This window comes from Fundulus heteroclitus, chromosome 5, assembly GCF_011125445.2.
Source record: "Fundulus heteroclitus isolate FHET01 chromosome 5, MU-UCD_Fhet_4.1, whole genome shotgun sequence".
In the NCBI taxonomy this organism is placed as follows: domain Eukaryota; kingdom Metazoa; phylum Chordata; class Actinopteri; order Cyprinodontiformes; family Fundulidae; genus Fundulus; species Fundulus heteroclitus.
In genome coordinates this window covers 17,351,879-17,377,526 of record NC_046365.1, presented here as the reverse complement: position 1 = coordinate 17,377,526, position 25,648 = coordinate 17,351,879, and the positions used below count along the sequence as shown (strand labels likewise).

The 25,648-nt window shown below is 46.2% G+C and overlaps 1 protein-coding gene across 1 annotated transcript in view; it reads right to left on the bottom strand.

Moving 5' to 3' along the window:
* Nucleotides 1-3,434: 3,434 nt before the first annotated feature.
* mxd4 (MAX dimerization protein 4) overlaps nt 3,435-25,648 on the bottom strand; it is a 30,080-nt gene continuing 7,866 nt past the window's right edge. Inside the window, exons 4-6 of the mRNA XM_012882220.3 lie at nt 7,177-7,291; nt 4,064-4,226; nt 3,435-3,702 (exon numbers count right to left, since the gene is read on the bottom strand). Coding sequence (XP_012737674.2) covers nt 3,503-3,702; nt 4,064-4,226; nt 7,177-7,291 — 478 coding nt within the window. The 3' untranslated portion in view covers nt 3,435-3,502. The remainder of the gene's footprint in view (nt 3,703-4,063; nt 4,227-7,176; nt 7,292-25,648) is intronic.

Genomic DNA, 25,648 nt, shown 5'->3' with positions numbered 1-25,648 from the left:
CTTGACCGACAAGGACGCCTTTTTTTTTTTTTTTTTTTTTTTTTTCCTTTCACGTTTGTGTTTTTGCTACAAACAGTCATGTACAAATGCTCTGACATGAATGTAAACTCTTTATGACCAAAAGAAAATAAATTTTACCTGGGGTTATTTTTTTTCTTAATATATATATATATATATATTTTTTTTCCCTCCTGCAGTGTGTGGAGAGAGTGCAGATAGGAGGTAAAAAAACAAACAAACAAACAAAAACAAAAAAAAACAAAGTGTTGGTCACCATAAATGCACCACAGAGTAAAAGCAAAATAAACCACCTGCTTGTCTTTAAAAATCCCTGCCCTGCCCACCCTCCCTCGTCTGAAAGCACAAGATGGTCATATTGCTGTGAGTTGAGAAGTCCTCCTGATCGATGGGTAACACTATCTTTTTTTTTTTTTTTTGTCTTTTTCAGTTTGGGACGGACCACCCGGGAGCTCGGAGGATAACACCTTAAGCTGCCATTGATTGGATTATTCTTTTATCGCTCCTCTCCCCGGTGGCTCCCGCAGAACAAACATTTAGTCAACATACAATAATTGTAAAAAAAAAAAAAAAAAAAAAAGCTGAAAATGCTTCAAGCCCAGACGTTTAGAGCTGGTGTCCATTCGGTGGTGGAACTGGGTGGGGGGGGGGGGGGGCGACTGGAAGCTGCCATGGGAGTTCACCAGTGTGTGTGTTGTTGTTTATTTCCATGACAGAGGTGGCCGAGGGGGGGAGGGGGGGGGGGTCATGGACAGGGTGCGGCGGCTCCGAGCAGACACCAAGAGGTCACGGGAGGGGGGGTGGGGGGGATTCTGAGGTTGTCCCGATGCCCCTCTGCTTCTGGAAGTGATGAGAAGACAAGGGGACGGAGGGGGAGTGTGACCTGAGTTGGGGAGGTAAGGAGGAGGAAGAGGAGGAGGAGGAGGAGGAAGGTTGACCAAGGCACAGAATGACAGGAGAGTCACCCAAGAGAGAGGGGGCCGGTGTACGAGCTCCCCTGCCCCCCACTCTCCCTTCAACAAGCCTGGCCTCCTGTCTGTCTGTCTCTTTTATATAGATATATATATATATTTATAGATATAGATAGATATACTAACTCTTTTTTTGTCTTTTTAGGCTTTTAGAGAACATTTAGGAAAATATAATACAAAACTCAGTACAAGAAATATAGACTACACTAGCTGGTTTCACTTTTAAGTGACGAGTAGCTTCTTTTCATTCCAGGTTTTTTTTTGTAATAGTTTTGTATTTTTTTGGTCAGACCCACCCGCCGTAGTGGACGGGCTGCTTTTTTCTCTTTTTATAAAGTGCCAAGCTCTACAGACTGCAAGAAACTGGGGGGGGGGGGGGGGGGGGGGGGTGGTACTGATTACTAACACCATCAGAGAGCGGCGACAGGAGCGCCTCGTCCGTCCGAAGTCACCATTGTGCATGAGTTACAGTCAAAGACTGAAGGGGGGGGGGCAGAGAGCAGAGAAGATAGGATTATTACTTCTGTTAGAGAAACTGAAGGAGGGTTAGTTTGCTAAGTTGGCTGCCTCTACACGGACCAAATCCCCACTGCTTTGATTCGCCAGCTTTGACCTGCTAATCGAAGGCTGAAGATGGGGGGGGGGGGGCGAAGCGACAGAGCTGCAGGGTTCTCCGCTTTCTTTGTCATTATTGCTAGATGGCGCTGTGCAGACGGCTCAGCATCAGTTAGTGAGTCCGGTGCAAAGCTCAGCTTATCGTCTATAGGCTAACAAGGAACTAAATATGACAAGAACAAAAAAAAATTAAAAATAAAAATCTCCCAATACCGACGCCTCGTGGTCCACCAGGATCACAAACTTAAGAGGAATCCTCTTATTGCTACATCAATTAGCTACTGAGAAGGAAAACAACACAAGATTTGAGTTTTTTTTTTTTTATAGTTGTAGGACAACTCCTTCCTTTTCTTTTTTTTTTTTTTGCCTCTCTGACTTAGTAGTCCATCCACACCATCTGGTGGTATAGTGTAGTGGTCAGTAGTGTGGGGTTAGTGGTTAGGCGACCCAACCAGAGGGAGACGGGGAGGAGACGTGGACAGTAACTGGATTATCTATTTACACTGTTCCTGCTCTGCTGCAGCTCTGACGCTTCTCCCGTCGTCTTAACAGAGAGACGAACTGACCGGTAGAAAAAAAAAAAACAACTAAAAACTAAATGTGTTTAGCCTGGCTGTGCATTCAGGACGAGACGAAGATGTAAAAAGGAAAAGGGTCAATGTTCTTGGGCCGCTCGGTCAGGGTGTGATGAAGGATCTGGTCATTTGGTATTTGGTATCTCGTTAACAAGCACAAACTTCACTGCATCTTGCTGGGCTTTTTTTTCGTGCGACAGACCAACACGGGAGCTCCGGTACGCCAAGAGCACACCTTTTATGTGCCAAAGAAAAGCTGACGGTGCAAATCCTGCCCTAACTCAGCCGAGTGACGCGTGGCGGATGCTTTTCTTTAGGAGAGACAGGGAAGCTGGTCAGAGTACATGGAAGGATGGATGGAGCTAAATACAGGGGATCCCTGGAGGAAAACCCGCTAGTAGCCAAAAAAAAAAAATCCTTAAAAGGATAGAGACCCGAAACATTCGGGCAGAGCCTTAAAGGAGAGGCTCAGATCAGAGCATTATCAATTTACTAGGATGGCCTAGTCAAAGTTCACACCTAAGTGTTTTGCTTTTCACCGATGCTCTCCTCCAAATCATGTACCATTCTCTTTGCCATTCACAATCGTACACTACTTTGTGTTGGTCTCGCTCACACAAAAACCCAATAAAATCCACTGAAGTGGTGTAAATAGTTTTGGGGGGGCTCTGCAGGCCCGTCTGAGCCTGGCTTGGCGCCTGGGTCAACCCGAGGAGACGGTAAACCCAGGGTGCTGCCCACAACACATAATCTACTGTTAAAAACCGTCAATCCTTCAAGACACCCGCAGCCTTTCCGCGATGTCTCTACGCTCGATTGTGGCGATGGATGATGCTGCGAGATAAGGGGGGGGGAGGACCTTTGAGGTCCTAATGTCGCCGAGTGTCGGCCACGCAAACAGAAGTGCTTCTCTCTTTAGTGCAAAGCCTCGTCTGACTACTGCTGAAGTTACGACTGAAGCTCGGTTTAGCATCGAGCGGTTAACAGGTCAAAGCGGTTCACCTTTACCCCTGTAGAGTGATCAGATAGGAAGAGAAAAAACCCCAAAAACAACCAAAAAGTCTCCTCTGCGCTGTCTGAGCCAGCAGTAACTTAAGGTCAGGAGGGGCTGTGGGGGCGGGGCGCCTCGGAGGGAAGGGAGGGGCTCGGCTAGCCTGCCCTGGAACAGGTGGAAGCTGTACCGCGGTGGACCGGTCTGATGCAGGTAGCGGGCGGTGTCGTGGGGGGGGGGGGGGGGGGGGGGGGGGGGGGGGTGGTGGGGGGGCTGGAGATGAAAGCCAAAGGCTGAGGGGTGGGACTGGGTGTTCGAGCAATGGAAGGTGCCTAACAGTGGTGCGGCTGCAGTCTGTGGGAATGTGCGGCTGTGTAGCTGGTGTCGCTGGAGCTGCTCTGGACGCTGTAGTGGTCCTCCTCCTCCTCCTCTTCCTCCTCCTCCTCCTCCTCCTCCTCCTCGTCGCCGTCACTGATGCTGTCTATGCTGTCCACCTCCACCGGGGTGAACTCCATGCCCTCGATGTCCACCTCTGCTCACACAGACACAGGGAGACAAGAAGAAAGAGGGTTGATTTTTTTTTCCTCTGGCACACATGGCGCACCTGTAAGTCGGGGGGGGGGGGGGGGGGTTGGCTGCGCCCCCGGGTTCCACCCTGGACCTGGGCTGCCTTTAATGCGGCGCAAACAAGGAGATCTTTGTGCTGCCGCAGCTAATCCCCGCGCGTGGATGAAGCACCGCGTATGCGCCTTACCTTGCTCTGGATTAGTAGGCTAGTAGTAGTGCTACCCCTGGCTTTCGCAATCTGGGCTAAACCTATTTTGGCTAAACGCTGGACCTTCGCTCTAGCTTCTCCCGTTTCCTCGGGGTGGACGGGGGAACCGTCAGCGTACCTTGCTCCGAGTCGGTGGAAATGGTGGAGCCCATGCTGTCGGTGCGGATGCGCTCCACGGACCCCGACACAGACAGCTGCTCCAGGCGGCGTTTGAGGTAGCGGTGCTCTCTTTGAAGCTGCTCCTTCACGTTCAGAGCCTTCTTGTCCTGCTCCTCCAGCTTCTGCAGGCAAAACATCGAAAAAAAAAAAGAAACGCGACAGTCAGCAAAGAACGTCACTCGGCCCCGAACACCCCCCCTTACGACTGGATACAGGCTCACAAATATAATACTGCGGACGTAAATCGACAAAACGGAGAACGATGCAAGGCCCTCCTGCAGGAATACACGCTTAATTATTTTTTTATGACAACTTTTGCTGTAGATCTCTGATTAGTTTTTTAAACCTCCTTAACCCTCCCCTTCCCAGTGCATGTTGGGAATATAAACCAGTCCCAGGTGTTTCTGCCAAGACTTTAGATGCGGGTGGCTCTAGTCGAGGAGCCGCGTTCTTGTGGCGCTAAACACACGTCCGCCTTACTCGAAGAAGACGTTTCTCCCGTCTTTCCCGTTTTGAAGAGCATCTCAGAGGAACGGACGTTTTTTGCGTCGCGTGATATTTTCTGCACAGGAAAACAGGAAGTCGTGAACCTCATTAAAACGGCCGGTGATTGTCGCTGAAAACGATTTAGCCTCTGCGTTGGCGAATCTCCTGCATGGAATAAATGCACTTAGATTAAACTTTGCAAAGACGACGGCTGTGGCGGGCTTTTAAAAGCGGCTTTTGTTTCCCATCCGCTTCCAGCCCCGGCTCGGTCCCAGGTCACCGAAGCTCCCCCGCCGACACATTTTAACGAGGGACGCCACTAAATTCAGGGAGCGTTCCCCCAGGAACCCGACGGCCAAAAAAAACAAACACGAGCGCCACGGTGGAACTCTGACTCCACGTGGGGTTATGTTCTGCAGCTCGTCTGCATCTGAAAGTTTCTGGTGGTGAATCAAAGCCACCTCGAGGCCCCCGGGGCCCATCCTGCCATGCGAGAAGAGAAACGACACGGTGACGAGAATCTGCACGCAGCGTCTGAGCAGACGCGGTAAACAGGAAGTGAAGGGTTAAAAACTCTTGACGTTTGAATTTTCCACCCAACCACAGCGTTTGCTGCCTGTAAGCAGCGCGAGCAGTGCAGCATGACCCGTGCATGAGAGCAGCGCTTCTTGAGCCCCTCTGTGTCTGTGTGGCTCCTGGGCGCGGGGCAGATCCTCGTTATGAGCGCGCCGCAGCCGTCATGAAGCGCAGCCGGCGATGCCTCCGTACGATCTGAGCATCATATTATCTTATCTGCAGATCAGCCGCCCACTCCTCTGCACAGTCCACTTTGTTGACTCATTTGTTAAGCTTGTTTTTCTTCCTCTCGGTTTTTTTTTTTACTATCCTGACGGAAAGATTAGAAAACAAAAGCAACACACACGGAAACAAACAGAGCAAGTTTTTTTTTTTTTTTTTGATTTTGTAAAGGATGTTTTTGTCCTGAATCACAATTTAGACGTGCTTGTCTGTAACCTACATTCATTTATTCTTTGCACTGTTCTTCCACAAGTCACTACCACTTTACTTGGATTTATAGTTATACATATATATATATACATATATACATATATACATATACATATATATATACATATATATATATATATATATATATATATATATATATATATATATATATATATATATATATATATACACACACACACACACACACACACACACACACGTATATATATTGACTTGCGACGAAGGCAAACTTTTGGTACGTATTACCAGGATTTAATGTGAAAGACCGAAAATGAAAAGGACACATGTTTTTTTTTAAGATTGTTTAACGAGTACAGATGCGTTCAGCGTGTTTTTGCGGTGGAAAACGAACCCCGTAGACCATCTCTGAACACACCATCTGCACTAGGAGGGGAGTTAATCCAAGGTGGATAATAATAGACTCAAGGCAATCCTGGAGAAAAGTCTGCCGTTTTGCTGGAATCAGAGTATAAATGGAGTTAAAATACCCATCGTAGTTTTTAGATTTCCCTCCATTCCACAATTGCACACTACTTCTTTGTTGGTCGATCAAAAATAAAGGGAACACTAAAAACAACACAATATAACTTCAAGTCAATCACACTTCTGTGAAATGAAACTTTCCACTTAAGAAGCAACACTGACTGATCAGTTTCACCTGCTGCTGTGCAGATTGAAAAGAAAACAGATGAAACTAGAGGCAATCAGCAAGACCCACCCAATAAAGGAGAGGTTCTGTAGGTGGTGACCACAGACCTGAGACGCTACCAGGAGACAGGCGTGTGAGGAGGCTGTAGGAGGGCAACAACCCTGCAGCAGGACCGCTACCTCTGCCTTTGTGCAAGGAGAAACAGGAGGAGCAATGCCAGTGCCCTGCAAAATTACCTCCTGCAGGCCCCAAAATGTGCATGTGTGTGCTCAAACGATCAGAAACAGACTCCATGAGGGAAGTAAGAGGGCCTGACCTCCACAGGTGGGGCTTATCCTTACAGCCCGACACCATGCAGGACGTTTGGCATTCGCTGGAGAACACCAAGATTGGCAAATTCACCACTGGAGCCCTGTGCTCTCCACAGATGAAAGCAGGTTCACACTGAGCACATGTGGACAGATGTGACAGAGTATGGAGACGCCGTGGAGAACGTTCCTCCAGCAGGACCGCTTTGGCAGTGGTTAAATGCGTGACAATGGCTCCAAATCCAGACCTCCATGGGTTAATTAATCTGAGTTTCATTCATAATGTTTGTGTGATTTTGTTGTCGGCACATTCAACTATGTAAAGATCAAAGTATTTAATAAGAACGTTTCATTCTTTTAGATCTAGGATGTCTTATTTTAGCGTTCCCTTTATATTTTGAGCGGTGTATAAATCTAACACCTTGTATTTAACTGATAAACTCCAACCGAGTACTGATTTTTTATTTTTCTGGCTATATCCGACTGTCTGAAATGACAAATTCAGCCGTTTTGCTGGATAAAACAAACCCCAAACTCACAACCTGTCAACAACCCGCAGACATTTCACTTTTGCAACGCGGCGGTGCCCTCCTTTGGTACCTTAATGTGCATTTTGGCCCTTTTCAGCAGGCTCAGGGTGGTGTGTCTCGTGCTGTCTGGACCCAAAGGCACCAGCTTCTTCAACTGCTCCAAGTAGAGCCGTAGCTTGGCACGTCTGCAAGCAAGCACACAAGAACAAAATGAGTCAGCCCCTGTCGAAAACCGTGAGTGCACCCACACACCAACACAAACCCACACACACACACACACACACAGGTCGAGTGGATCGCCATTAAACAGCGGAAGCAGACAGTCTTCTCCTGTGAGGGGTTAATTATTTTACCAGAAAGCCCCTACCTTTTTGAACAGACTTTTATTCTGAACTTTTTGGTGCAAACGGCTCCTTGACCCTCTGAATTTAGGCATGGGCTGGTTTCTGCTATTAACTTATCCCCAAGTAAAGGGAAAGAAAAAGTTTAAAACCACAAAAAAAAATCTATGTCACGCTTTTTCTAATGCTTAAAAGTAAATTTAGCTCTGCCCCTCCCCCACCTGTTTCTAGCCAAGACAAATCCCGCCTCTCAGAAACAGTTCAGGGCACGGAAAGCACGGAACGACACGTTGTGGAAACTAAAGACGCTAAACTTAACGTCGGTACGCTACAAGAGGCAAGTCTGTTATGCAGACGAGAGCAGGCCGCCTAGCGAACGCCATAACCCCCCCTAATTAAGCAGCTAACAACCGCTTATTAGACTTGCATAACTCTATAGAACAAAAGCTGTATGATGGACCTCGAATCGCAGTTGTCATGGCAATGTCAAAATCCCAGAAACGCCTACAGACGAAAACCACGAGAACCGCCCACCTGCTCTGGAGAAGACGGGTCGATCTATAAAACATTTGAGAGGTGAAACGTATTTATTGGCGCTGCTGGCTGATAGCATCGCCCCGGCGGTTCAGGACGCTACACTGCAAAAAGTATTTTGACCCCTAAAATAAGATATTTAGATATTCTGCCCTCTAAATAAGACTATGGAGACGAGTTGTTCCTATTTTAAGTGCAAAAATCTCATTCCATTGGCAAATCGTCTTATTTACCTGCTTAAATCAAGGACAGATACACTTATTTCAAGAAAATTTGACTTATTTTTACTTCCGTTTTCCTCAGCGCCGGCACGGAGTCTCTTTGCGTTCCCTTTCAGTCCGCTTATGACGGGGTCTTTCATCCCTAGCACGGGGAACCTCAAAATGTCAAACCTTCCGGGAGAACGGCTATCAAAGTTGATCTCTGCTTTTTGGCAGCAGATATCTGATTTTTGATCCGTCCCAGTGACTTTAGCGCTGACGGCAACAACCCTAGAAAACCCGGCGTCCCGGCCGAAGCCCTGCAGGCCAGCAACCCTGGACCCTCGGGTAAACAGCTCTCTGGATGTGCACCATTAGGATGTTTATTTAGGTGATAGCGAGGACAAGGGCGGAGTCAGACAGTGTGTGCGAGAGAAGCTTATTTCTCCTGATACTGCGCATGATTCACAACCTCATCTGAACTGCCGTACCCCCCCACTCCTCTGTTCTGGGTCCATTCAGGTTCCCCCGTAAAAGCTCTTCAACCCTCCTTAGTCAAGCAGGTCCCTGAACAGTTTCTGTGTTCTGAGCTGTCCACCCCTCACCACTCCACCCCCCCCCCCTCCCCTCCTCTCTCCGGCTGAGCGGTAAACAAACTCCCAACAATGTGAGATCTCCCCTGACCAACACAATAAACCTAATCAGAGCTCGCCGGGGCGAGTTGAAGCACGAAGCTTGAGCGAGAACGCTGCACAGCGTCTTCCCCGCGTTGTTCAGGAAGGGGCGCGACCCGCATTTTCTGCAGGACCCGTCTGTTTTTTGGAGCGAAGGTGGATCAGAAACGACCCGGGACATATTTAACTCCCCCGGATGAAAAGGGACACGTTTTACGTCTGACGCGTAGGAAATGTGAACGAAGGCCCACTCTCTCTGCAGGTGTATGGAGGTGTTCCACCAAAGAGGCCGTGTGAAAGTGCTCCCACTCTTTTAATCCCCCCCCCCCCCACCACCCAAGCTCCTGGGGGAAATAAAACCTCAAACCGAACCCCTTCAACTCCCTGCTCCACCCTGCCAACACCAACACGCCCTCATCCCACTGGAAAACAAGTGTCCTCTGAGGTCAGGGGCGGGGGGCCATCCCCAGCCCGCTCCAGTCCAGCCACATGAAGCGCTTTGGTCTGCAGCCAGGGGAAGCAGGCAGGAAGGAGCAGGGGGTCTGCAGCAGAGGGCTGTTTTTTTGGGAACAGGAGCGGGGTCTGAGTTGGTGGATGACTTTTTTCTGGGGGTGAAAAGAAGGGCTCTTTCAGCGCAGTGTGCTCAGCTGCACCAGGCATCATCCAAAGGGTAATTTGAGCCAACCGTCCTGGACCCCAACCCACCCCCCCACCTCCTCCCCTTCCCCTCACCCCTCCTTCTCTTGTGATAAAATAACAAAAACAAGGCGTTTCCCCCAAATACGCTGCGCCTGGCTGTCCGCCTCCCCCAGCAGAAAACTCGGTTTCTATGCAGATACGCAACTCGAAGGAGCGTTGAAGCCCCTTGAACGTTTTCACAACAAGCTTTCATTCTTACCTTATCGGGATTTAATGGGACCGACATACGTAGTGAATAACTGTGAAGTGGAAGTGGGGGCAAAAAAAAAAAATCCCACTTTGGTCTTGAACCATTTTCACAAGTCTGAATCTGAAAAGTGCGGTGTGCACGTGTATCCATCTCCTCTGAGTAAACACTTCTGCTGCGACTACAGCCACAGGGCTTTGGGGGGGGGGGGGGGACGTCCCTACCAGCCCCTACCAACACAACTGCAGCGTGAAATTTATGCCCAACAGTATCTGACGGCTTGAGCCGCATTCGAGAGCGATTAGCAGTTATCAACCGAGCTCGATATATCTGACATTGTAAAAACTTCAGAAGACCATGTAGCATGTTTCTTTCACTCACATAAGAATCCCCCTAAAACACAGTTTGTGCTTGTAATGTGACAAAATCTGAAAAGGATATTTGTCAAGGTTTTACCAGATTTAAAATGAACCTTAAGGCCGCTTTGTGACAGCTCCTTCACAAACAGAGCCGTACTTAAGAAAGAAACATTGGTTTTACGGCGGCAGACTTTTTCGGTAATCTCTCATCGCCGAGTCAAAATCCTGGAATGACGAACTGAAAGATGACAGATCTCAGCTCTTTACAGGAGTTCGTTTTCTATCTCCTCAAGACATAATTTTCAAGTGTCACACGTCTTTACAGCGGTAGCTTTTGTAGGCCTGAAACGTGTCTCCTTCCTTTATGGAGATTCGCTGCACACCAAGCTGAGACATGCTAATTATTCTGCTAATACCTCTCTGGCAGGCGATCGCCTTGTTAAAGCAATTATGCTATTTTCTGCCTGTCAAACTGCATTTTCTTGCATTATTTATTTATTTATTTTTTGTGATATTGTGTTTGCACCAAAGCTGCTTCACATAAAACTCAAAATTATGTGGAAGAGGAAAGCCCAGACTCTCAGTGTACGACACGCAGTAGAGACAAACGAGACGCTTAAAGGACCAAAATACAGACGCCGGTCATATTTATGCTTCCTGAAGGTCCCGTTACTTTTCACAGCCTTACTCTCAAGCGCTGTGAAATAAAAACAGTTTTAAACACAGAAGTTGAGAAAAATCCACCTGTCCACAGCATGACCAGGAACGTATCCCCAAGGCATGCCGCCGCCGCCATGGGTTAACTTGGTAATTATTTGTTCAAGGTTCTCCATCACAGACGGTGTTTTTTTTTAACATTAGAACAAAAAAATATTCTTTCTTCTGAAAGCAATGGTGGCACCAAATTTCATCCAGAGATGTAAGAGGGCGTATACGAACGGATGCCCAAGGTTTTCAGACTTCATTCGTGAAGAATGTAGAGAAACGACTCTCTTGTTCCGTTGTAGTTGATCACATGAAATGATCAAACGCCTTGAATGCATTTTGAACTTTAGCGTAACGTGACAAAAACTTGAAGAGGTTCTGAGTATTTCCGCGAAGGCTCTGTGTCACAGCTGGAGCGTGTGTAATCCTCTCTTTGAAGCCCTCTAAACTACCTGCTTCTGGTCTACCTCCTAAACAGATAACCCGTCTTGTTGGTTGGTAAAAAGGCAGCGTTTGGGGAGGATTGCAAAAGGACCTGCCAATCGCTAATCCATCCCAGACGTCTTCATACGCATTAACGAGACAAAACTAAAGAAAAGGGACTTCTCTAATCTCTGCACGAAGAAGAATTTATCTAATTATGTTAGATCTGCAAATTAAGTATGACTTATCTTCCATGAGCCGCAGAGACTGCAGTTTATTTTTAACCTCACAGATAGGTTTGAAATGTTAGGAAACGGCCAGATTGTTCCAACTTTTCCAGCTTTACACACTGATAAATGCACTCCTGTTAGTCATTGTGTCTTACACCCCCCCCCCTCTTCCCAGTCCAGTACGAAGGCAACATTTTTGTCTAAGGAGAGCTTTGTGTTCCTGATGCGTATCAGCAGGACGGGATCTCGTTTAACCCAGCATTGTGTCTCTGACAGCTCCCTGCCGCAGCATGTGCTCCCCTGTCACGAGACGCGCTCGCTGTTTTTCCTCAAGAGCGCACAGCTGATTTGCGGCGGGGGGGGGTGGCGAGGACCCTCACTCGCTGGCGTTTGTTTACTCCCCAACTGAGGCCTGGTCACGCGATGTTTACCAGGTGGCGGGGGGGCTGGGGGGGGACACGGGTGGCGCCCGGTGGACGTGAACGGCGTGTCCCTGACAAGTTTACACCGCCTGACCTGTGTGCTCCTGAGTCACAACAAGTTTTCCCAATTTGGGGTCAGATCAGCATGCTCTTTGATGCAGACAGCATGGGGCGTTTGTGGCAGGTAGTCGGGGGGGCGGGGGGGGGGGGGGCAGCTCTCAGTTCAAAGAAGTCAAAACTCAAGAGTTTTATTGTGTGACAAAGACAATACACAATACCCCGCCTGTTTTCAATCCGACCCTCCTGGGACACGCTGCGTTTATCTTATTTTATGTTTGCATAGCTAAGGCTGGGCTGACCAGAACGGCGTTTGACAAGTTCTTCAAATGTCCCTCGAACTAAATGCAGTGATTTACATCCTTTTGACATTGTTTTCATGTGCCATATCTCTGCAATTTGAGCTCCATGTTTGCTTGTCTGCTGAGAATCAGCACAATCTGACAATCAATTAACCAAACAATCATATTGGCACGACTGCAGCCTTGCCTTCCTTCTTTGTAATAATCCTTTATGAACACCAACTTCTTAAAAATAATCATTTTTGACTACTTTATATAGTTATCTAACTCTATGTACATTGAGAGCAAAGGGGAACACAATTCCTCGTCTCTGAGCACAAACTTGGCCTGTTTCTGTTTCATTCCCTGTCGCTGAAATCACGTTAAAATGTCAGATTTTAGCATCTTTCACAGGGCGAAGATATTTCCTAATGTACTGTAGCTCTACTAATTTACATTTATTGAAAAAAATAACTTTTTACAGACTTTGCTCTGAAAAAAAAAAAAATTAACATTGAGCAGAATCCATGATGCAGACATTTCCTGGCCTGGATAATACCCGACCAAAAAATGCTCTAATTGGTAAATATGGGATGAGAGAGGGGAGAAAAATACTTTTTTTTAGAAAAAGGAAAAAGAGAGAGAGAGACTTTAATCACTACATTTTGTATTTAATTCTAAAAATGTATGAATATGTGTTATGTATGCATGTATGGCAAGGACTGAAGTTGGTAATGGCAATTATAAAGGGAAAAAAAGAATAAAGTATGTTGATAAATAATATTTTAATGGAAATCTTTGCAAGTGCATCTCAACACGAGGAAACTTTTGGGTTTAAGAAAATAAAGAAAAGTTTCACCTGCTAAAGCTTGGAGTTATTTATGTCATGTCACGTATGTTACAGGATGTAAGATGAGGACAAAAGTCAATAATGACATTATTTATAAAAAAAAATAAAATAAAAAGATTTTTCTAATAATGAATGCATAATGAATCTGTAACAATCTGTCAAGGAGTATTTTTTTTGTGTCCATGGGACCCAAATGAAGGAACCCCAAAGGGTTAATAGAAGAAAACCGGCAACAGCAGCATGTTAACAGTGAGAAGTTGTGGCCCTCGCAGAGAAATCACCACCTGACTGTTTTCACGAGCCGAGTACCACGGGAGGATTTGTGTTTAACCTCTGGCCTCCCTCCCTCCCTCTCCATCAGGAACTGGGTGCCAAAACAAAGCCAAGACTTTAGGAAGGAAAAAAGGAACTCAAGAAGCGAAACGCCAAGTGAAAAAAAAAAAGAAAAGTTATTTAAAATGCTGATGCGCTCCTAATTTTGCTTAGTTCAGATCGTGCTTTCCCCCCCCCCCCTTCTATCTAAAACCAGCTCACACCAACAACTTGTTTTGTTGCTTCAGAGAAAACCTGCAGCAACTTGCGAATTTATACAGATGCACATTCAGAAATGTTCAGCAGAGAGCTAGCCGTCGAATCCTTGTACGCGCACATAAACACGCTGGTCCTGCCGGACGCAGAGAGTCCCGGGGCGGCTTTGTGTGTCCACAAAGAGCCGCAGGGCCTGAGAAGGCAGCCTAGTGCAAACAGCGAGTCTTCACCCGTCACTCACTGAGCTGTTTAATGAACTTAAAGCCATGCATTCCTTTTCCCATGCATGCACGACGGAGTGGCACGTCTGGCGCAGAGCCGAGCCTGCAGGACCGTGGTCAGAGGTCGTCAGAATCTCCGCTGCAGTTTTTCTTCAAGCTGCCAGATTTGGCTCGGTATGCTCCCTGCTAAGGTCAAAGAGGACGGGGTAAGTGAGAACGCACAGCTCTGTTTTCAACAGAGGCTGCAAGACTTCGGCATGCACGACGATGCTCTGACGGGGTTTTAAAAGGACAACAAACATTTTGTTTTTATGCAGTCACCTGACTAGGCATGGACTGGTGTGAGATTCTCTAGTGAAACCTGAAGTAAAAATACCAATAGTTTAACAAAAGTCTAGGAACGAAATATAATGTAGCTGTTTTTATTTAAAGAAAGGAAAGCACCAATTATTCCTTGTGCATATTGATTATTATAATTACGATTAGGTTATCTATAACATTTATTCGCTACCCGAGTGGCTCCTTAAGCCCCCCAGGCCAGCAGGGGGCCCCGAAGAGCGAACGATTTCTCAAACCAAATATAGATCATGATTTGTAATTTGGAACAACAGTTATTAAGAATATATCCATTTTCAAGTTTGATTATCAAATTTAAAAGGATTCTACATTCGTTCAAAGTTCAAATCTACATTTTTTTTAAACTCAAAAGAAATCAGAAAATATTCATAATTTGAGAGTTGCGTTAACAGTCATAATTTAATGCAACTAATTTAAACATTCATGTGTTTCTGCATAAATGAATCATATGTACGCAGTGCCATTTTTCTGTGAGTGCACAAAAAAAAGCTTTACACTGGACACAACTCCCAGATTAAAGGAGAATGTTGGAGAAATAAATGCCTCCGAAATGTATTCACTGATATTTATTAGCTAAATAAATTGAAGCAATTATTTGAGCAAATAATGCCACATTCTGGGAAACTATAAATTTAACCGATGGCTTACTAGTAATTCATAAAACGAGAGGAAAGTTGAAAGCTGCATACAGCTTTATAATTTATGAAAAAAAAGATGCGATGTCGTTGTTTATAACTTGTTTACTACGCCGCATCCCACATCGCGACGCAAACCTGGCTACGGGAAGCCGTTTGGGTCAAGTGTGCGGCATAAACCTGCTAGCTGCGTCGGATCGCACATTCATCGGCCCTGGAGTTCACTTGGAACCGTACCGAGACCGCCTACTCCCAACGGTCTTGGTACGGTTGATTCGTTCTCTTCACCCACATCCTGCGTTCCCAACTACACAAACGGGGTGGAAAGGAACCAGAGCTTGTTTTAAACGGACTAAACGCCTCAGGTGTGCAAACAACCTAAAAGACGCGTTAGAGACGATGACTGCTGGGTGTGGTCTTAACTGGAAACAGACCCTCAAATCATATTTCAGCTTAGCGTCACAAACAACCTAGGGGCCGTCTTTAAACCTAAGCATAAATATAAAAATCAACCTCGGTAAGGTGAAAACTCTTAGCAACTCTTACTAGCCCATGCCTACGTCTGACAAGACGAAAGCCATGATGTGATTCAAACCATATCCGTGTGGGCCCAGTGAAACTTTGTTTATTTTTGCGATTCTGGTTGAAGAAAAATACAAACTGATCTCTTTGCACTCCAAGTGGGATTACTTAGCGGACGCTGGAAGATATGTTATAACGTTAGGAGACTCGGCTGCTTTCTGAAACAACAGTTTGACGGAAAATGAGTGAAAAACGCGAAACGCTTTCTGCCTGTTCCCTTTACGGTGCGTCTCCCCAGCGAGAGGCCCTGGAATTTAAAGCTGCCAGCAGAGCGGCCGCTACATCTGGTTGGCAGGGTTCCCGAGGAGATCGAGGCAGATAGGAGGGGAGGTTTGGAGGGTCGGCGGGGGCGGGGGGGGACCCTGCACCGGGGGGGGGGCCCTGCCCGGGAAACGGCTCACACGCAAGCCTTCAGCAGCCCTTCATTAGGCTCCCTGTCACCCTGCGGGCCCGCCGCCGACGTGTTTACATCCAACACAAAGCCGGAGCGCCATCCTGGTGGGGGGGGGTGATGAGAGCAATAAGACGTTGCTGAGGCAGTTCATGTGAAACCGGAGGGTTGGTTCACCACGCTGCCCACGTCGCTGACACAAAAGACACACACACACCCCGAGACTAGAGAGGCTTTTATCACCACGATATGAAATGTCAGTCGTCTGGGACGAGCCGTGTTTGTTTTCTGTCATCGAAGAGGCCACGCCCACTGAGAGAAGTGACAGCTACAGAGGTGAGGCAGACGGGTTCAACCCCACACACACACACACACACATACCACCACCACCCAGCCCCCTTGACTGCAGGAACCCGGAGCTCCCCCCTCCCTCACTCACATGACTACGGTAAACAGAAACCTGAACACAGTCTCCCTCATTATAGAGGAAAACTGTTAAGGAAGGCTTCAGCGTGCTTGGAGCGTGATTAAAGTGCAGGAAGTCGTAGTATTTCTGCGCCGCCGACACGTTGTAGTAACTCTGCCACGCAACAAACAGGAATTTCCACTGGGCGTGCTCGGGAATGCCGAGTAATTGGATTCATTTGATTCTTTCCGTGGACTGAAACGATCCCCCCCCCTTGTATGAGTACGGATCGTTGCGAAATCCCTTCCGCAGAGCAGCCGGCTTACGGTGGCGTTAACAGAGAAACACATGTAAACTGGATTTTAAAGAGGTGAGCGTGTGAGTGAGCAAACATGGAGGCGATACCCCCGCCTCCCCCCCCCCCCCCCGGTGCCGTTTCAGCACGATGCCAAATGACAGACCGTTTTCTGCCGCGTGTGCCGAAGAGCACATCTGCAAAGTTTGAACGGACCAGCAGAGACAAGTTCCCAGAGCTCAATAAACACATCGAAGCGTCTTTAAAAGAGAGCTCTTATAATGATCTCAGCCAATGATTAACAAACATGAGTGTGGTGGCACGGAAGGAGATTCCTGGCTCCTTGCTGACTGGGAAAGTTAAGACTGTTTACCAGAGATGTGCAAATTTAGGACTTCGGGAGTCCAATTAGAGAAAAACACTCGAGTGTTTTCTGAATCTTTCAGATCACTGTGGTTATTTTTGCAGAACTGAAACACAAACGGGATTTCTGAAGGATCCCAAAGAAGTCTTACATTCAATTATTTCAGTTTCAGGACTCTCAAAGACTTTTCTCAACAGCGATTAGTTTGTCTTAGCTTTGTATGTTTCTTTTATTTACCGTCTGAATGGATTTGTAATTTGTTTTTAATATTTTTTATTGAAAAATGAACGAGCTGCATCCATTGGTTAGTTCTGGCTGAGGGGACTGGGCGTTATTTTACGCTCTAACAGATCTACCAAGCACAGGCCTTCGCCCTGAACAGAACTCTGCTCCAGAAACTGGGCTGTTTTGTGGTTTCACTTATCAAATTTTAATGACAAAGTTCTTGTCACGTTATCCGGTGTTACATTTTTAGTTAAGTCAACTAGCCAAGGATATTTGTTTATGAAGCTCTTAAATTTAAGTCACGAGTGACTTTAAAATGTTGTAAAAAAAAAAAAAAAAACGTAATTTCGTCACTGAAGCTTTGCAGGAACCCTGTTGGGCAGAAAAAGCTCCATGTAGGCGGTGCAGTGTGCGGTCACATGGGGCTGCTTGCTCGCCAGAAAATTAGAAACAAGCTGAAGCGAGCGCGGCTGGCTGTGGAGCGCCGTGGAGTTTGGAGCCCCCCAAGCTATCCACGAAGCAACCCCCCCACCCCAACCCACCCAAAAAAAAAACAGCCCCTGTTACTTAACTCCACATTCCAGCACATGTGTTGCACGCTCCGCTGACCTGAATTTCAGGCGGCCGGGTTGACACACATACTGTAGCAGCCACGTCTCGCTCTGCCTCTCGTTCCACTCCTCCTGCCGTTCTCAAGAATCTCTCGGTGTACCGCCTTCCTTTTCAGGTGCGCGCGGTTTGGCTTCCCTCTACTTACTGTCTTTCTCATCCTACCCTTTATTGTGCCAACCACCAAAATCTTGCTTTTCTTCACGGAGCATCGAAACGTAAGCGCTTTATGGAGGGGGAAAGTGACTTGAAGCTGCTTTATTTAAATCTGAAAGCAGCACCATCAGGGCACCTTTAGGTGCCGACAGGCCCGTATTAAGACAATGTGGTGCCCCTGGGCACTATACCTCAAAGCCGCCCCCCCCCCCCCTTACCCGTGCTGTCCTCCGGTCAAAAACATCAGACATAATCAAGGGGATTTCTGTAATGTAATTTACTATTTACTAACTTACACAACTACATGTTGGCATATGAGCAGTGAGCAATATTCAAATATCTCATTTTAAAATGTTGAAATCAAAAAAATCTTGATTTATTTATCATTTATTATTATTGTGACATCAGTGTTCACAAAACGAATAATGCATGGTCTTTCAACAATTTCAAGTAAATAATATAACAATTTATGAAAAATATATTTTTAAAGCATGTGTCATGTGGTGCCCCCCATGGTTGGTGCCCCTGGGCACTGGCCCACTGACCCTTATGGATAATCCGGCCCTGGGTGCCAACATGAACCAGGTGACCCTCGTTGGACAGACTTTAAGACTATGTCCAGCATACTTTCTCTTCTAAGAATCAGATGTTTTCAGCTATGATTGGGAGGTTTTGCTCGAGGGCATCCTGCAGCACCGCTTGAAAAAAAAAAAAAAAAAAAAAAAAGGGAACATTCTTTGCTAAATGTAGGTCTGAAGTGCTCACATACACATATTCTAGGTGTGTCTACACAAACACAAAACGTACCAGAAGTTCAAAAGACATCTCAAAAGGTCTGGAGCGCTCCGGATCAACTTCCAGGCTACAAATCGCCATATTTTGAACTAATTTATCCCCAATCTACTTCTATTTCATACCCATTTAAATAAAACACTATAAAAGTCTATAGATAACTTATGGAGAAAAACAAACAAACACCAATTATCACATTTGCTTACAGTACACTTTGAACAGATTAGATCGCTAACTTAAAATATCAGATGGTCATAGTGGGTATGTACTAAATCCGCTGTGGCAGACGAGTCCGTTTTGTAAGCAAAAAAAATAAATAAAAAATTGGGAATAAAAAGACCAAAACAGTAAAAGTATGACATGAGAAAGGTGCGACATGCCAATAATCCAAACCATAAGCGTTTTTTTCATCCGTCCCAAATTGGCGGGATGGCAATCTCCTGGTGGAGTTGACCTGTCCAGCCGAACTACTGCAAAGGGAGCTGCACATGTCTTTCAGTGGTGCAGTTATAGCCTAACTACCTTAAACCAGCTAGTTATTTTGAAGTAAAGCACTTTCTTTTTAATTTGGAGCTTCTTTTTTTTAACGCATACAGCAGTGTATTTCTTTCACAAATTGATGCAAATAAAATGCCCATTAAGCCTATGTGTGTTTGACCAACACATTTGTCTTTACGTAATTAATCTGGCCCGTTCCTTTTTATTTTTTGTTTTTTTTTCCTCACGTGTTCTGGCCCTGGTCCAGTAAAGCATAAGGGCAGCATTCAGTCCTGTTATTCCTTCTGGAGCTTTGAGCGCCGTGACTGTAATGGATGCGACCGTGTCCGTGATCATCCTTCGTTACGTCAGCCGTTCACGGGGGAGACTTTACCTGACACGGTGGAGGAAGGAAATTACGCACGCAATCATGTGAGAGTGCACCCGTCACAAGTAAACAAACCTGGACACTGCAAAAACTGATCTAAAAATAAATAAAATGTTCTCTAAGTTAGTGTATTTATCCTTGATTTAAGCAGGTAAATAAGATCATCTGCCAATGGAATGAGTATTTTGACCCCTAAAATAAGATAAATAGATATAATGCACTTGAAATAAGATGATTGAGATGAATTGTTCCTATTTTAAGTGCAAAATTCTTATTCCATTGGCAAATCATCTTATTTACCTGCTGAAATCAAGGACAAATACACAAATTTTAAGAACATTTTACTTATTTCTAGTTCCGTTTTTGCAGTGGAGGGGTTAAAGAAACTTTCCTAGCTGTTCTTTTCTTCTTTCTTTCTTTTTTTTTTTTTTTTTTGCAAAGTTGAATCCGCGAGTCAACAAAGCAGAATACGGTATTTCAAGCTGTTATGCAACTCCGGGTCTAAGACAAAACGCACCAACGACACGTGTGACGCGTGAGCACCTGAGCAGGTGACGGGACGTCTTATAGTTTCATGGAGAGCGAGCGAGGCCTGCCGTGAGAGGCGAGCTGTCCTACGCGCGTTTTCTGCCTCCGGGCTCTTCGGGCTCAGAGACGTTTAGCGAGCAGAAATGGAGAGGCAGAACAAGGAGGTGGAGAGAGAGAGAGAGAGAAAGGAAAATCAAGATAACAGAAAAACCAGATGTGGTTTCTGGGGGGGTGGGAGGGATAAAGCAAGGGGGGGCTCCCGTATGCCGAAACATGGGCATAACTCAAACAGCCCGACGGGGAGCTGAACGCCCTGTAGACACACAGATGAGTTTTTTGTGGCGAGGATGGGGGGGGGGGGGGGCAGAACAAAAAAAAAAAAAAAAAAGGGGGCCCTCAAAAGGCAAAGAAGTCATTCATCTAAACTAGGAGCAGAAGACGGAGGAGTAAATTTAATTAGCGAGGAGATTAGGCTGACAAATAGCCTGGCTTGCTCCTGAAGTGAGTGTGGATTTAAAGCTGGATGCAATACGACTTCTCGCACGTTATCCGCCCCCGAAGCGCACAGAAGTACGATGAACGCCGCGTTAGGGCCGACACAGACCTGTGATCTCAGCGGCGGCAGAAGCCGGAGCACCTGGCTGAACGGGAGCAGCGGGGGATAAAAAATAGAGAAGCGCGGCCCGAAAATGCTCGGCAGCGCTCGCTGCTGCTGCTGAGTTCAGAGTTCCTGTAAACAGGTGACATGTGGGAAAGGGAAGGTTGCGCAACTCGTCTGCGTTGCTCGAAAGGGAAACTTGCGGCCCGATAAAGGCCGTCGCAGACGTCGTCGAGAGCGGTCGGAGTGAGAATGGGGAAGGAAGCAATGCCAGAGGATACCAACCGCACACAGGACCAATTGGTTTCACGATAAACTGCAGCTCTGGTAGGGGAGGAAAAAAAAAACACATAAAAATATGCAGAAGCGTGACACGGGCCGGCTGATCGGGGCTGTCATGGCTGAGGTCGGGCGGCTGCAGATAAGCAGGCTGTGACGAGATGACCCCGTGGGACCCCGGCACCCACCCAGCAGACCACTCCTCCTTTAAGGGGGACACAGACGCAGGCAGGGTGCCTCCTGAGCGCCTGCCAAGGCAGCAGCAGCGACAGGCGCCCATGAGCACGAGATCAAAGCGCAGTGAGCACGACGCCTGAACGGAACGCAGAACTGATCACATTCATTTGGTCTGGCAACCGCTGCCATAAATCTGCAAACGCAACTCATGCTCACATCTGCTGGGAGTGGGATTATAAGCTTGTCTTTTTTCTGTCAGAATTAATTCATCATATAAATGATAAACTGCATTAAGACTGTATGTCATCACCACTACTACTACTACTACTGCTATACAGGAATGTCAGCAGCAGTTAGGATTAATTGGGATTGGATACACTTTTGATAAATGTCTTTGTATAACTTATTTTAGTTAATCTTAATAAAACTGCTAAATCCATAATTTTTCATAACCCTGACAGATTTGAAATTAAAGGGGATTTTTTTGATTTTACCAACATTTTTCCTTTTGATGGGACTCTCTGGCCCAGCCAAATCTGATTCGATGGAGAATCCACAAAAGGGACCTAAAGATTAGGGTGATGGCAAGGAAGCCCTCCAAACGGAGGAACTCTGCTTTTCAACATCCTTTTACATTTTTACAATGGGAGAGTTGAATTAAAATACACTTAGATCTGCCGTGAGTAGTATGAATAATTCTGGGCTTCGATGGGTTTCTTTAGAACACAATTAAAGAACAGGGAGGGGATACATTATGGATTGTGCATAAAGCCTTTCACAGAAACAAAACTGTAAAACGTTTTTTTTTTGTTGTAAATCAGGTTTATTTAAATTCCAGTCCCGTGCCTAACCGGACCGCGCCTAAAAAAAACTAAAACGCCTTCCAGCATTTAAACTGGACATTTACCCGTCGCCCCGTAGGCCTCGCGGACATAAAGCGTGCTGAAGAGTGGCTCCGCGCTCCTGGAGGGTAAGAACAACACCTCCCGACCTGTGACCAGACAAAGAGTCTGAGTCAGGCCTCCAACAGCAGCCCCTCCCTGACGGGGCGTCTGATGGCGTGACGGGTGAGCAAGGTGGTGACTACGAAACTGGGATTGCTGGGGATTTAACAGGTCTGCGTCTTTAAGAAAGATGCTCTGAACTGGTTGAACAGGACAACCAGAACAGTTTTGCTTTCAAGATTATTCAGCAGCAGCAGCAGCGCGGCAATTCCTTCAAAACGCTTCAGCGCAGTCGATAATGAATACGCCGGTGGAAAATACTTTTAAGGAAATGAAAATTTTTTTGTTGTTGAAAGGACCTAGGCAACCACTGACTAGAACACAAGCTCTTGTTTTAGAACAGCAAGCCTGGGTACTGGAGCAAACCCTTGTGAACCTGTTTATGTTTCAGCCTCATGCAAATAAATTTGTTTATATATTGCTGAGGTTTGTGTGAGGATGCATCTAGATTGTCCTGAATTATTCCACCGCTGAGGCGGACGCTTTTTTCTACTCCTGTATCCCAAGTTTTCCCATGAACCTTAAAGCCACAACCGATGAGGCTTAGTTTTCTAGACATACAGTCTAGCCTTATATTAGTTCTCATAACAATTAGATATTCTTTAACCAAAGGGAACACAGTATTAGTGGTAATTAGTTTGACGCTTTACTTAGCCCTACCCTCAGGGGCTAATCACCCATATAACTTTGACCTAGGTCACAGAGAAAACAGAGAAAAATAGTTATTATTTACCCAAGCTTTAGCTGGGAACTTGCATTTGTACCTGCCGACAAGCAGAACTGAGACTGAAACATCTAACTTCAGCTACTACAGCTAATATGATCTGCTCTCAGGAGGAAAACCGGCACACATTAAGTAGTTCGGTAAATACCGGGTCACGGTCGGCCACAAAAACGACAGAAAACGGTGAAACTGTTGTTCTTTTACCAAACTGGTGGACCACAATTAAACTAGCCGAGACGCTCTAACATAGCGGACAACAAACAGAAATTATTAACTCCATTAAGTGGAATTTCTCAGGCGCTGCAAAGAGGGAGATTATATGATACAGTGGCTTGCCATACAGCCACCGCTAGTCCCCTACTGATACAGCGGTATCACTGGACGCCTGACATTTTGGCTCACTGCTGATAAAAAAAATAAAAAAAAAACACAAGAAGGGCAGTCCTCCAGCTCCTGCATGCCGTCGGTACCAACTATTCTGGCTTAGCTTTCAATGTGGGGAGTTTTAAATAGTTTCCATATCTAATCATTTCTTGTTGTGGCTTTTCACATAATACACGCGGAAGGCGTCGTCTGGATGACAGAGGCGATCACCTCTGATAAGGCATGGGCTGGTATGAGGGTTGCCAGGTATCGCAAGCACTTAAAACATAAAGCTGTAACATGATTTGTACGGCTTTTGTCTGAAACAGTGGAAAAAAAACGACAATTATTCCGGCAGCTGCCAAAACAACAGGCTGATTGTTATAGTCCCAATAATAATAATAATAATAATAATAATAATTCAACCATCAATTGTTGTTTTGATTTTCAGGTAAAACCATAGACGGAAAAACCGTCACAAACTTATTTGTGGCCTTCGGGACACTTTACCTTTTTCCGATTTTGCGCCGCCTGTTGCTTTTTTTTTTGCCATCGAGGGAAAAGTGTACGCAGCCTTCGTCCTGCCAGCTGACCAGCAGTGCACAGCAACAGGCGCATCTCTGTGCTTGCATTTCCAGGCACTCGGACACTTCCTGTGTTACCTCTTTAACTAAAGGCACACTAAACCGCAGTAGCCCGCTGACGTGACGCTTTAATGGTTACTTTTTAAAACCCCGGCAGAGCTTAATACCGGCAACCAGCCAGTGCCTGACTGGGACTCCCGTAGTATTTCTCTCTCTGCATTTACGAGGGATCGGCCTGCATGCCGTGACGGTTTCGCGATGACACGCGTGCACAGTTGCCACGGTTTCCCACCCGCCCCCAGCTGCGGGTGAAGTACGTAGGACGAGACCTGCGCCGTCGCCAGGTCCTGACGTCTACGTCGGACCTTGTAATCTGAGGGCACATGCTCAGACAAGGACCTGATTCATAGTGTTGCAAATAACAAAAAATGACACACATCAGCGCATGGACCCTGTCATTAGAAACGAACGGACGGAAAATTTCCGCGCAAACAGTCACGAGTTCAAACGAAAAACAACAAAAAACAACAACACACGGTGACATGTAGGACACTGGAGGACATTGTCCCCTATAAAGGTCATATGTAACAGTGTTGATAAACTGCAGGAGAACTGCAGGTGTTTACCGGCTACAGTCACGACTATCCACCTTCTGTAGAAAGGGCAAAAAAAAAAAAAAGCCCTTCTGATAAGGGAAGTGTGTAAACTGCTTATGGAAACACTTTACCGGCACGCGCATTTGGCAATTTGACTGGTCATCGCTTCGTTAGTTAACATCCAGCCACACCCGTCATTGGACATGTGGAAACCTCTGTGTCTCAACCCCTGCAGTGTAATCATCCAGGGTCTATGTCTCAGGTCAGCGAGGGATATGTCCCTACTTGTTTCGCTTCGTGCCCCACACACACGCACACACTTACACACACACACACACACACAGACACACAGACACACTCTATTGCTCACTCCCAGACATGTGACTGGCAAACCCCGAGCTCTGTCAGTGTGTGTCAGCATTAAACACGCCCATTTCAGCCACTGCTCACATGCTGCCAGTCACATCAGCTGTTTCGCTCAAGCCGCCAGAAAAGGCCAGCTGCACTTAAGGGGGAAGAGAAGAGCCAAGAGGAACGCACGTCTTCTTGTCTCGCAAAAAGTATTCATATTCGTTAAGACGCATGTTGATTGGACAACTATGAGTCTGGCCTTTATGTAAGAGTGGAAGGAAAAAGAACAACAACAAAAAGCCAATGCTGGAAGAAAAAAGAAAAATGTAACTTTCTGGCCTACATGCAAGGCTCTTTTTTTTTTTTTTTTGGGTTCTGGAAATAAACACAGTACATCACCCTATAAACACACACTTGTCATGGCCAAACTTGGGAGTGGCAGCATCGTGATGTGTGGGATGCTGTTGTCCAGCGGGGTTAGAGTCGATCTGAGTTGACTGGAAGGCGGGAGGGAACTGAATACAGGGCGATATTAGAAGAAAAGCCGTTAGACGCTTCAGAAGCCCTGCAGACTGTAAGGCAGAGGCTCCCCTTGCAGCAGGAAAACAACCCCAAACATAGAGTCAGAGGAGTTTAGATCAAAGCATGGCACAATGGCCCTGTTAAAGTCTAAGAGACCTAAATCCAACAGAGAATAGCTGGCGAGACTTGGAGAAATTGCAGCTTGAGCCGTTTTGCAAAGAAGAATTGGCATAAAGCTTCAGAGTTCAGATGTGCAAAGCTTGTGTGGAGGTGTTAAGAGTTTATTCAGGGGGGGGATTAGAAATGCCTGCCACACAAACCAATTTGTTTTGCTTGAAGAATGTTGAAAACATTTTTTTTTCCTTTTCCTTCCACTTCGTTATTATAAAATACTTAGTGTCGGTCTATCCTACTAAAATACTTTCAGA